The sequence below is a fragment of the Pongo abelii genome, chromosome 2 (assembly GCF_028885655.2).
Source record: "Pongo abelii isolate AG06213 chromosome 2, NHGRI_mPonAbe1-v2.0_pri, whole genome shotgun sequence".
NCBI classification, from domain to species: domain Eukaryota; kingdom Metazoa; phylum Chordata; class Mammalia; order Primates; family Hominidae; genus Pongo; species Pongo abelii.
In genome coordinates, this window is record NC_085928.1 from 204,615,418 (window position 1) to 204,628,799 (window position 13,382).

A 13,382-nucleotide genomic window follows, 5' to 3' on the forward strand; every position below is an offset into this window, starting at 1 on the left:
CAACTTCTAGTTTTCAACTTCTCTTGCTTAGAAAGAAGCTGCATGCAAGACCTAAGCAGAGCTCCTCTCCTGTCACAGAGGGGATGTTGCTCAACAGGCAAGAGAACATGCCAAGGAAGGAGTTGGGTAAGGCCTGGGGCAGACAAGCAAACATCCAGGCACTCTGTTCTTACCCTTCCCCCTGCCTTCTCTACTTGGAGAATCATCACCTGGTCTTAAAAGCCAGGCCCATGAAGCCATGTCTTCTTGGTGAACACTCCCCGTCTGGCCTCCGCCTCCTCCTGGCCTCTCCTCCTGGGCACTGCGCTTTCCCTACAGGGCTGAGATGCCCTTGCAGACAAGGGCTGGGAGTTATTCCTGTGCTTCCCCTGCCCCAGCAGGGTGCCTTGGACATAGTAACCCCTCAGAAAGTGTCAGTCCAATGAACATAAGGGAAAGGAAGATGAGAGGAGTGAAGACAGAGGGACAGAGAAGTCAAAGGGTAAAGCGGTAACCATATTTGGGGTATGGCCAGTGAAAGGTGATTTAATGCCAACCCAAAGAGTAAATGGGATCTTTACTCTGACCCATGGGACAGCCGGTCCAGGTACTCACCTGGTCACCCTCTACCTGTGGATCAGATACTGAGAGAAACGTGAGGACAACATGCATGATTTTACCAGGAATCACTTATTATCATTGTTGATCCTTATTATGATCCTCTGAGATAAGTAGGGTAGATATTAATAATCCCATTTTGCAGCTGAGGAAGCTAAAGCTCCAAAAGGGCCAGGTGCAATGGGTCACGCCTGTAATCCCAACACTTTGGGAGGCGGAGGCGGGAGGAACCCTTGAGGCCAGGAATTCAAGACCAGCCTTAGCAACATAGTGAAACTCCCATCTGTGCAAAAAATTAAAAGTTGCCGGGCGCGGTGGCTCACGCCTGTAAACCCAGCACTTTGGGAGGCTGAGATGGGTGGATCACCTGAGGTCAGGAGTTCGAGACCAGCCTGGCCAACGTGGCGAAACCCCGTCTCTACTAAAAATACAAAATTAGCTGGGCGTGGTGGCGAGCACCTGTAGTCCCAGCTACTCAGGAGGCTGAGGCAGGAGAATTGATTGAACCCAGGAGGCGGAGGTTGCAGTGAGCTGAGATTGTGCCACTGCACGGCAGACTGGGTGACGGAGTGAGCCTCCATTTCAAAAAAAAAATATTAAAAGTTAGCCAGGTGTTGTGGTGTGCACCTGTAGTCCTAGCTACTTGGGAGACTGAGGCAGGAGCATCAATTGAGCCCAGCAATTTGAGGTTATAGTGAGCTATGATTGCACCACTGTAATCCAGCCTGGGCAACCAGGCAAGACCCTGCCTCTCCAAAAAATTAAAGAAAAAAAAAAAGCTCAGAATGTGGCCACTAAGCAGAAGGTGGGTTAATGCAAGTTCATTGTGAGGCAAAAATAGCTCAGATTGTTTTTTGGTTTTTTTTTTGAGACGGAGTCTTGCTCTGTCACCCAGGCTGGAGTGCAGTGACACAATCTCAGCTCACTGCAAGCTCCACCTCCCAGGTTCACGCCATTCTTCTGCCTCAGCCTCCTGAGTAGCTGGGACTACAGGCACCCACCACCACACCCAGCTAATTTTTTTGTATTTTTAGTAGAGACGGGGTTTTACCATGTTAGCCAGGATGGTCTCGATCTCCTGACCTCGTGATCCACCCGCCTCGGCCTCCCAAAGTGCTGGGATTACAGGCGTGAGCCACCACGCTGGCCCCACCGCTCAGATTTTTAACATTGAAAAAGTGTTGATATGCCATCTGATCCAACTCTCTGGTCAATGGTAACATCTTCCCCAAACCATCTGTTTTTTTTGAGATGGAGTCTCGCTCTGTCTCCCAGGGAGAGTGCAGTGGTGCCAACTTGGCTCACTGCAGCCTCCGCCTCCTGGGTTCAATTGATTCTCCTGCCTCAGCCTCCCAACTAGCTGGGATTACAGGTGTGCATTACGATGCCCGACTAATATTTGTATTTTTAGTAGAGATGGGATTTCACCATGTTGGCCAGGCTGGTCTCAAACTCCTGGCCTGAAATGATCTGCCCACCTTGGCCTCCCAAAGTGCTGGGATTACAGGTGTGAGGCACCGTGCCTGGCCCAAGACATCTTTATAGGTGGGGTGAGGCTGTGTTGGAATTACTCCAATAACAGGGAGCCCCTGCAACCACTGCAGCTCAGACAGGGCCACACGAAAGCTCTCCTTTACCCTAACTTACAGTCTTTCTCTGTGTCACATGCCCATTAGCTCAATCCTCTCCTCCTGAAGACCAACCCAAAGGCCTCAGCTTCTCTCCACTCCGTGGGCTCTGCGCTACCACTCCTAATGTGAGAAGACCAATATCCAGGACTGAGCCTCGGCCTTGCTTCCCACCCCTTGAAGTAGGAGGCGGCCAGCCCCTGCTCGGCTGGGACACTGACTCATTCGTGACAGTGTGGGTGAGTCACTGCTTGTCTACAAGGGGTCTACTTCCCGGTTAAGGTGCTATTAAAAGGGTAACAGCCTCTGCCACTCTGCTCACTCAGGAGACAGTGGAGCATCTAAGGTGTCTCAGTCCTGCCTCCTCAGAAGTTCAAAGGTCTTTACTTATACAATCTCATAATAAAAATGTACTCAGGACCTAAAAGACATCCTGATGACTTTTAAAGAAATAGGGAACTAGACCTAAAACAGGGGATGCTAGCTGGGCTGGGTGGCACGTGCCTGTAGTCCCAGCTACTAGGCTGGCTATGGTGGGAGGATCGTTGAGCCAGGAGTTTGAGAACAGCTGGGCAACATAGCCAGACCCTGTGTCTTAAAGAAAAAAAAAGAGGGAGAATCTACAAAACTAACCGCTTCATGCTGAGGAAGTAATAATAATAAGGGATACCTTTACAGCATTTGGGAGTGGAAAGGCCCTTTCATGGTTTGCTTTTAGTTTGTGTGTGTGTGTGTGTGTGTGTGTGTGTGTGTGTGTTTTGGATGGAGTTTTGCTCTTGTTGCCCAGGCTGGGGGGTGGGTGGGTGTGTGTGTGTGTGTGTGTGTGTGTGTGTGTGTGTGTTTTGGATGGAGTTTTGCTCTTGTTGCCCAGGCTGGGGGGGGGGGTGTGTGTGTGTGTGTGTGTGTGTGTGTGTGTGTGTGTGTGTGTGTGTGTGTGTGTTTTGGATGGAGTTTTGCTCTTGTTGCCCAGGCTGGGGTGTCTCAGCTCACTGCAACCTCCACCTCCCTGGTTCAAGTGATTCTCCTGCCTCAGCCTCCTGAGTAGCTGGGATTACAGGCACCCGCCACCATGCCCAGCTAATTTTTGTATTTTTAGTAGAAATGGGGTTTCACCATGTTGGCCATGCTGGCCATGCTGGTCTTGATCACCTCAGGTGATCCGCCTGCCTCAGCCTCCCAAAGTGCTGGGATCACAGGTGTGAGCCACCGCGCCCGGCATGGTCTCCAGTTTTTGGAGGCACCACAGAGTAAAGCAGGTAGAAGAGGAGTACACTTTTTTCTTTCTTTTTTTTTTATGAACAAGAATAGGAGTCCCACAGTTGGTGAACGGTGGGAGTTAGGACTGGTCCCCATCAGAGCTGGCCTTCTGGAGACCACACAGGTGCTGACAGCCCCGGGCACTGATGTGCTTCAGCTCAGGCCGAGCGCTGGCTGCTCTGGCTGGGATTGGCAGCAGCACTTCTGAGCCTGGCGCTTTATTGTGTACTATCTTATCTCAATAGGAAAAGGCAATTCAGGGGAAGAATTTCCCTGTCACAGTGCTCCAGACTTTCCATTGTCCAGCTTTCTTAGTCCTGGGTCATCCCCCGGGTCTGACCATTACTCATATCCACGGAGGCACCTTATCAGGGCTGTCTAAGATATAGGGCCTATTTTTTTCTCAGTACCAGACAAACTGGAATTTATCCACCCTTTGTGGCCTGACATCACACGACAATTAGTCGGCTCAGAATCCAGCCACATTTGGGAAGCTGCTTGAAAAGCAGTCTCTAGTAACCAGCTCTTTCCTTGCAAAGCCCTAGAATTTCAGGGTCCTCTGCTGGCAACAGTAGTGGAGATGCGTGGAGACCCCACCTCATGATGGGCCAACTGTGAGACTCTTTCTTTCTTTTTTTTTTTTTTTTTTTGAGACAGAGTCTCGCTCTGTTGCCCAGGCTGGGGTGCAGTGGCGCGATCTCAGCTCACTGCAGCCTCTGACTCCTGGGTTCAAGAAGTTCTCCTACCTCAGCGTCCCGAGTAGCTGGGATTACAGGCACCCACCACCACGCCCGGCTAATTTTTGTATGTTTAGTAGATGGGGTTTCACCATGTTGGCCAGGCTGGTCTTGAACTGCTGACCTCAGGTGATCCACCCGCCTCAGCCTCCCAAAGTGCTGGAATTACAGGCGTGAGCCACTGTGCCCGGCCTTTTTTTGTTTTTGAGACGGAGTTTTGCTCTCGTTGCCCAGGCTGGAGTGCAATGGCGTGATCTCGGCTCACCGCAACCTCCGCCTCCTGGCTTCAAGCAATTCTCCTGCCTCAGCCTCCTGAGTAGCTGGGATTACAGGCAGGTGCCACCACACCCAGCTAATTTTGTATTTTTAGTAGAAACAGTTTCTCCATGTTGGTCAAGCTGGTCTCGAACTCCCGACCTCAGGTGGTCCACCTGCCTCGCCCTCCCAAAGTGCTGGGATTACAGGCGTGTGCCACGCCTGGCAAGAATCTTTCTTTATTCCTGTTCTTTCTCACCCACTGGCTTTGAAAAACTTCCAACCTACAGAAAAGATGAAAGAATAACGAACATGTTTATAATATTCGCCTAGATTAATCCATTGTTCCCGTTTTTCCATTTGCTTTGTCTCTCTCCAACTACCTGAAAAACTTATAGTTTTTTTCTGCTGAAATATTTAAAAGTCAGTTGCTTGGGGCTGGGCGTGGTGGCTCACGCCTGTAATCCCAGCACTTTGGGAGGCTGAGGCGGGTGGATCACAAGATCAGGAGATCACCACAGTGAAATCCGTCTCTACTAAAAATACAAAAAAACATTAGCCGGGCCCAGTGGCGGGCACCTGTAGTCCCAGCTACTCGGGAGGCTGAGGCAGGAGAATGGTGTGAACCCGGGAGGCAGAGCTTGCAGTGAGCCAAGATCGCGCCACTGCACTCCAGCCTGGGCGACAGAGCGAGACTCCGTCTCAAAAAAAAAATAAAATAAATAAAATAAAAAATATAAGTCAGTTGCCAAATCATGGTGCTTCACTCCTAAGTAGTTCAGCGTGTATATCCAAAGGGGCGTTCTCCTGTGCAACCATAATATTATTAAGAAAGGAAACAATAAAGTTAGCTAATACACTGTACATATTCAAATTTGCTCAATTGTCCCAGTAATTCCATAGAGCTCTCCCACCCCATCCCCACTGCAGACTCCTTTAAACTAGAACAGTTCTCTTAAGATGTATTTAAGTGCTTCCACAGTCAAGAAACATCCACTACAAAAATCTACATAATCCTTTTACAACAGAATCTAATGACTTCTAAGACTTTTCTATTGAAATTTTTCTTATAATTGCGAATGGTGGCTCAAGCTCTCTTGTGTTCTACCTTTATTAGTTTACATTATGGTTTTTTTTTTTTTTTTTTGAGACGGAATTTTGCTCTGTTGCCCAGGCTGGAGTGCAGTGATCACTGCAACCTCCGCCTTCTGGATTCAAGCAATTCTCCTGCCTTAGCCTCCTGAGTAGCTGGGATTACAGGCGTGTGTCTAATTTTTGTATTTTTAGTAGAGACGGGGTTTTCACCATGTTGGCCAGGCTGGTCTTGAACTCCTGACCTCAGGTAATCTGCCCCCACTTGGCCTCCCAAAGTGCTGGGATTACAGGGGTGAGCCACTGCACCCAGCCTATTAGCTGACATTATCTTTCATAATTTTTTTTTTTTTTTTTTTACTGTGTGAGAACTGGGAATTCATGCTGTGAGAACAGGCAAAGCCACTCAGGCACTGCAGTAGATGATTTCAAGGTAATTCATGTCTGTTCCTCAATCCATGGTTCTATGACATTTTAGGTTTAATGGCAAAATATCATTTCTTCATTAAAGCATAATGTTTGGGCCAGGTGTGGTGGCTCATGCCTGTAGTCCCAGCACTTTGGGAGGCCGAGGAGGGCGGATCACTTGGGGTCAGGAGTTCAAGACAAGCCTGGCCAACATGGCGAACCCCGTCTCCACTAAAAATACAAAATGTAGCCAGTCATGGTGGCAGGCGCCTGTAGTCCCAGCTACTTGGGAAGCTGAGGCAGGAGAATCGCCTGAACCCAGGAGGCGGAGGTTGCAATGAGCCGAGATGGCACCACTGCATTCCAGCTTGGGCAACAGAGACAGACTCCATCTCAAAAAAAAGTATGTTTAATTCTGCCCAACAGTGGGGTTTGGGAGCTTTATCACTTTTTTGTTTGTTTGTTTGCTATTCTAAGTAGTTTTGTGAGAACATCTCATACAAATAGATCTGTATTAAAAGTAATTTCCCGGCTGGAGTAGTGGCTCACGCCTGTAATCCCAGCACTTTGGGAGGCCAAGGCAGGAGGATCTCTGGACCCCAGGAGTTCAGAACCAGCCTGGGCATCATAGTGAGACTCCGTCTCTGTATTTGAAAATGATAACAAAATACCAGGAAGAGATGGAAAAAATAAATACATAAAAGTAATTTCTCGAGGATAGTGTTTTTCAAAGACTGGTCCTGGATCATCTGTAACAGAATCACCTGAGGAGCTTGTTAAGATTCCCAAGCCCTGTCCAGACCTAGGGAATCCTCCAGGGTGGAGCCTAAGAGTCTATATTTGAATATCAGGGCTTTAGGCTATACTGGCTAGCAGAAGGCAAGGCCCATGAAATGGCCCTTTTCATCCACGGCCAGGCTGTCCTTGGGAAGGATGGTGGTGGCCGCCGTGTATGACGTCCCTTGTTCCAGCTATGGGTTTAGAGAATCCCTCAGATTTCCTCTGGAGATTCCAAGTGCCAAGATACCTGTAGGAGGAAGGCCGAAGGGAAAGGTCAAGTCCGGAGCAGAGGCGTGGACCGCGGCAGGCTGCTGTTGGAGCGTGCTGGGATCAGAAGCCGAGTTCTAGCTTGGAAACTGCCGAGTGGCCAAGGAGGTCCTGGCACGAGGCACGCCACACAACCCTCGGATGCGAAGACTGTGACCATCCATTTCTCAATACGCCAGTGGCGCTGCCATGCTACTGAGCCTCATCAGCCTGTATAATGGAAGCTGAAGATAATGCCTCTCAGGAAAAGCAAGTATGATCTTAAGAACCTTGTAGCTGGAAAGCATGTTCCAAATCAAACCTAATGGAGACAACTACTAGAACGTATAAAAGTTTTGTGTTTTTTTGTTTTTGTTTGTTTGTTTGTTTTGAGACGGTTTTGCTCCTGTTGCCTAGGCTGGAGTGCAGTGGCGTGGTCTCAGCTCACTGCAGCCTCTGCCTCGCGGGTTCAAACGATTCTCCTGCCTCAGCCTCCCAAGTAGCTGAGACTACAGGCGCCCACCACCACGCCCGGCTAATTTTTGTATTTTTGGTGGAGACGGGGTTTCTCACCATGTTGGCCAGACTGATCTCAAACTCCTGACCTCAGATGATCCGCCCGCCTCACCCTCCCAAAGTGCTGGGATTACAGGCGTGAGCCACCGCGCCCAGCCCAAAAGTTTTTAAAAAGGAGTCTCTTGGAGGCAAAGGGACAAACATTGTTTTTCATCATAAACCTTTTGATGCAATCTGATTTTCTCTTTTTAAACCATGTACTTGCACTATTTTTATCTCAAAAAAGGTTTTTAATTCATTTAAAAACAAAGAAAAGAATGGTTTATAATACACCTTTAGGCTGCTGGGACGTCTGAAACACTATGAACCGTAAAATAACCTTGCAATTATCTCCTTAAAAACCCAGTGGGGTGGGCTGGGTGTGGTGGCTCATGCCTGTAATCCCTGTACTTTGGGAGGCCGAGGCGGGCGGATCACGAGGTCAGGAGTTCGAGACCAGCCTGATCAACATGGTGAAACTCCGTCTCCACTAAAAATACAAAAATTAGCCGGGCGTCGTGGCGCGCGCCTGTAGTCCCAGCTATTCAGTCGCAGGAGAATCAATTGAATCCGGCAGGCGGAGGCTGCAGTGAGCAGAGACCGCGCCACTGCATTCCAGCCTGGCCGACAGAGACTCCGTCTCAAATAAACAAATCAAAACTGAACTACGGAGACGCCCTCAGCGGTTCTTTCCCGGCTGGGTCGCCGCTGGCTGGGGGCAGAAACCCCGGCCTTCGGCAGCGGCTGCGGCGGCGGCGGGCGAGGCCGCGGGACTCTCGCTTCTCGCGGGAGGCGGTGGCTGCGGAGTGCGCACGCGCGGAACCGCAATTCCATTCTTCCCGGAAGTGGCCGGCGGTGCTGGGAATAGAGCGCAAGATGTCGGCGGATGCAGCTCCGAGGAGGTAGGCAGTGGGATCCGGCGTTCAGTCTGGCCGGTGCCAACAGTGGTTCCTCTCTCCCCCGTAGTTCGAGGAGACCACGCGCTGCCCCTCTGGCACGATGGTGGATGAACCCCCTGGCAACTGAAATGGGAAAGGCAGCGCCCCCGACTCTGGGGACTGGACCGAACTCCACGGTAGTGACAGCTGCCAGACCCTGAGGAGAGGACGAGAAGACCTGAGCCCTCTGCTACAAACACTGGCAGCCGATGGAAAATTCAGACGGAATTGGGACAGTATGCAGGGTTCTCCAAGCGACAGATTAACAGAGGCTCTTGAAGAAGAACTCTGTGTAATCACGTGTTCTGCTCAAAAGAAGGCCTGAATGCCCAGTGCCTTATTTGGCTTTCAGGGTTGGTGAAAGAAAAAGCAAAGTAGATGCTTTCTAATGCTAAGTCATTTAATGTAGCACCATTCCTTGAACTTCCTTCATCTCTAAGGTCGTCCTTTTCACCTGATGATGACCTTTGGGCCATCGTACAGGCATGTGTAAACTTGGAGATCTTCCTCAACATTGCACAATATCTTGGGTTCATTCAAGGCAGAGTCTCCTTGCAAAAGCATCTAAAACAATGTAAAGTCGAAGAGAGTAGAGCAGTACCTCCATAGTTGGAAAGTGTGGAGGAGGCCAATTAAGGGACAGAAAAAGAAGTGCAGAGAATCTTGGAATTGTTGCAAAATTATTCTGGAGATATTTCTAAGTCTCCTCTATCCTTTTCCTTAGTGATTAATACAGGTTTTTATCATAAGTGGATAGTAAAATCCAAACAAAGAGGTATATGTCATATAATGAAGCCTGTGTTCAAAGTATATCTGAAATTTGTTTTTATAATGTCTCTTTCTTGAGAGCTTATGAAGATGTCAGTATTTGTGGGAAACAAATTGGCACATTCATAAAAGAGAAAAAATGAAAAAAATCAGGCCCAACTTTCATTTTACAGATGAGAAAACTGTGACATAGAAAAGGAAATGACGAAGATCACACTGAATCAGACCTGGGAACTGGAGCCCAGCCATGCTCCTTGGCCCAGTGCCTCTTCTTATTCCAGGAGCTCATACCCCTTTGAAAGAAACATAATATGAATGTGTCTTCAAATGATGCTCATAAATCTCTTCATCCTACTGAGGGAGGGAGATAAGGGGATTAGTTCTTCAAGATCTAGACAGGCTTTTAAGAAAATCTTAGCCGGGTGCGGTGGCTCATTCCTGTAATCCCAGCACTTTGGGAGGCTGAGGTGGGTGGATCACCTGAGGTCAGGTGTTCCAGATCAGCCTGGCCAACATGACGAAACCCCGTCTCTACTAAAAATACAAAAATTAGCCAGGTGTGGTGGCGGGAGCCTGTAATCCCAGCTACTCAGGAGGCTGAGGCAGGAGAATCGCTTGAACCTGGGAGGCGGAGGTTGCAGTGCAGTGAGATCGTGCTATTGCACTCCAGGGCAACGAGTGAAACTCCGTCTCAAAAAAAATAATAATTATAATCTTAGCAGAGCTCTTGCTAAATGATAAAGACTTTAGCAACCGAAATCCTTTTTTTCAGAGAACTTGAGTAGGGACTGGATAATCAGTAATTGGGGTTGTGTTTAAGAGCATTCAAACCTGAAATCTCTTCCATCTGCAGGTCTAATTATTTGGTTACTCTTTCAGTACATGTGTGCAGGAAGCATGGGGGGAAGAAAACTAATCCCTCTTCAAAGTCTTCTTTGAATAGGTATTACGTTTGCATTTTCATACATGTTAGTTCACTTAGTCTTCACCATAGGCTTTCTAGGTTGGCATTATTCTTAGTCTACCTAAGAAGTTCACAAAGGTTAGGTCACATGCTCCAAGCCACACAGATGATAGGCAGCACAACCAGATGATATTACAGGTCTCCAGATGAGTGAGCCAATGATTACATAGTTTGTTCCCCAGCCCTTCCCCAGTGTAGGTAAAGTGCTTGCACTGCTCACTGGGTCATCAGGGCAAGTTGTTGCCACTGCCCTCTTGGTCTAATGGCTAGAAACAAAGCTGCAACAGAGGCCCACTCCTACTAGGAGAAAGGCATTTTAATTGGCACCTCCTCACAAAGGCTCCAGTGTTCTAGAGCTTTGCATACAGGAAGATTCTCGTTGAACAATGAAGCCAGACCTCGCTTCCAAAATTCCCAGTTTGGTAGTTCACTGTGGATGAAGAGGCTTGAGACAGCCTTGAGACAAGCTGGGACCACGATGACAGGAACCAGTTTGTGAAGGGAGGAGGCTGGGCTAACAGGTTCTAGGGAGATAGATAATATCTGCACCTTAGGTAGTTCGTGTTACTCAAAGTCAGCAAGGTTTTTGTTGTTTTTTGAGACAGTCTTGTTATGTTGCCCAGCCTGGAGTGCAGTGGTGCGATCTCAGCTCGCTGCAACCTCCACCCCGTGGGTTCAAGCAATTCTTGTGCCTCAGCCTCCTGAGTAGCTGGGACTACAGGTGTGGGCTGCCACACTTGGCTAATTTTTTGTATTTTTAGTAGAGATGGAGTTTCACCATGTTGGCCAGGCTGGTCTTGAAGTCCTGTCCTCAAGTGATCTGCCTGCCTCAGCTTACCAAAGCGCTGGGATTACAGGCGTGAGCCACTGCACCTTGCCAAGATCATTTGATGTTCTTGGGTGAATGGCCACTTTCACCTGGATCCAACCAATTTTTGGTGCCCTAGGGAGCATGATCCAGAGTTCCCTCAAGACAGGATGTGCTAAAGGCAAACTCCAGAGGTCATCCTATCCCCATGCCTTCCCCCTTTCTAAAGATAAGCTCTTCTGCCCTGCTGTTACCACCCAGTACTCTAGATTAAACCTGTTCCCCATGTTCATTCTGTACCCATGACTATATTTCTGCTTCCTGGAAAGTTGTAGCCATAGGGATGAAAAACTCACCAATCAGTTGTGGTCTTCCTGAGGCAAGTCAGTGACCTTCCTACTCTGGTATCTTCCATGGCTACCAGTTGGCCACAGAACCAAGCACTGACTCACCAGCCTCCACAGTCTGGTTCCTTTTCAGCCTTTTTGCCACCCCTACAGCCCATACTACATCATCCATTCTGGCCATCTCAGATTCTTCCTTGCTAGCTCCCACCTTTCCCTGCATCCAGTCCTCTGTACTATTTCATCTGTTCGAGCACTCCTTTCTCCCTGCATCCTGGGCCTCCATTCAAATCTTCCTCTTCCCTGGAAGTACAGCTTCAGTGGTTAACATCACAAAGCAAAGCTGACTTCAGCAAACTTTCCAAGACAACCAGGGACCAACACAGTTCAGATTAAAGGGGATAAATAAAGTGGCTTTAAGATCACTTGTAGTTCAGAGGTCACCCAGGGGATTAGGATCTATGCAGAGACCTGCAGAGCCACGCTGCTTCCCCAAGGGACCCCCTTCATGCTGCTGGAACTTGCCCTACCCCTTAGGAGAAACTGGGCTGCTGTAGCTGAGTCACGCAGGCGGCTGTGGGCCAGCCCGGAGCAAAACTGTGTTGCTTGGCATTTCTCCACTTCGTCTCATGGCCAGCGTCATTTTCTGTGACTGCGCAGGGATTCACGCTCACCATTGCACTCCACAGTGAGATACTTGAATTGATTTAAAATTTATTCACCCCAGTGTTTGCTCCCACCTTAGCCCCATTCCGTGCGCCCTTCCCCTTACTCATCGCGGTATCAAAATAACCCCCAAATGGGATTGCTGTGCTTGAACACCTCCCATCATGCCTCTTATCCTCTGCATGCATTTAGTTAGTTCCTGAAGCATACAGGCCCCCTCACCTGCAAACCCCGCCTCAGCACACACCTTGCCAGGTTGGAGGAAGTCCTGGTACCTGGAGCAGTTTGCTTTGTTTTTGCAGTGTCAGTGATCTCACAAACACTTGGTTGGCCACGCAGTCCTGTCTATAACTTCCAGCAGATAACTCAAGTGGGTGACTGGGGGGCGGAAGCCAGGTCTTGGTTCCTGTGTGTGACCCAAGGTCCCCCAGCACAGGTCCCACCCTCTCATCTGGCTCAGCCAGGTCTTGCAGAGTGGGCTCTGCTGAGATCTAACCAGACACATTTGCTATTTGTTAGGTGAACTCATTCCTGGAACCTAGCAGCTATTCAGTTTATGGCTGACTCTCAAGGGAATAAAGGGAAAAGGAAAAGCGGGTCTAATGTCCTTTGGATTATCTTTACAAAGCAAGAGCTGTCTGTGAACTTGTAATCTTCAGAACAAATGCTGGGCCTATCCAGGTCTGTCCGCGGTTCCCAAAGTCGTAGCTCCATGATGAGCTATGATGTAGACCAGCCACACTTAGTGACGGCTCCTGGTTCCTCACTTTCCAGGGCAGCTTCAGTTCCTGCCGCGGTGTCAGTGCAGATTGATCCCTGCTGCGTTACTGAAAAAACTCCTGACCCTTAGCTCTGAGCTGATGAGCTGGCTCCAGGTGTTAATCATCATCACGCAGGTGTGCTGTCCTCACAGGGTCCCGGTGCACCTGGGATCCCAGTAGCTCCACATTTTCTTTGCTGCCTTCAAGGTTCACATCTTCAGGGTCCCACTATGGAGAAAAGATACAAAGGGTACCTGGGTGGAACGGATAGATGCGTCTCATCTGTTATAACCCCTGACCCGAACAAAAGCTCCAATCCTGGTTCTCATGATCCAGGCACAGACAAGGACAAAAGGGTAAGGACAAGTTACCCAGGCCTGTGTTTCTAGGACCTAAGGAGGCAAGCATAACTTTAAATCAAGGAACCAATGAACAACCACCCTAAACATAACAGCTCCACTTTCCTTCCCACCCTCATTCTCCACTATTCTCTGCCTCTACCAAGTCCTTATCTAGTGAGACTGAGTCATGTTCTCCTTATCCTGACTCCATGCCTAACCCATTCCTGGAAAAAACCA

General features: G+C 48.9%; 2 protein-coding genes across 14 annotated transcripts in view; one reads left to right on the forward strand and one right to left on the reverse strand.

The window, feature by feature from the left end:
- Positions 1 to 13,382, forward strand: part of LOC112132638 (uncharacterized) — a 98,736-nt gene that overhangs the window by 82,596 nt on the left and 2,758 nt on the right. The window contains exons 5-6 of the mRNA XM_054551177.2: positions 32 to 126; positions 2,274 to 2,464. Coding sequence (XP_054407152.2) covers positions 32 to 126; positions 2,274 to 2,357 — 179 coding nt within the window. The 3' untranslated portion in view covers positions 2,358 to 2,464. The remainder of the gene's footprint in view (positions 1 to 31; positions 127 to 2,273; positions 2,465 to 13,382) is intronic.
- Positions 1 to 13,382, reverse strand: part of TMEM44 (transmembrane protein 44) — a 57,818-nt gene that overhangs the window by 591 nt on the left and 43,845 nt on the right. For 11 of the 13 annotated variants that reach the window (XM_063722603.1, XM_063722592.1, XM_063722594.1 and 8 more), the window contains one exon: positions 7,002 to 13,032. In XM_063722603.1, the coding sequence (XP_063578673.1) occupies positions 13,014 to 13,032 (19 nt within the window). In that variant the 3' untranslated portion in view covers positions 7,002 to 13,013. Of the gene's footprint in view, positions 1 to 7,001; positions 13,033 to 13,382 lie in introns of those variants that run through there. The other 2 variants (XM_054550990.2, XM_054550995.2) reach the window with 1 other exon arrangement.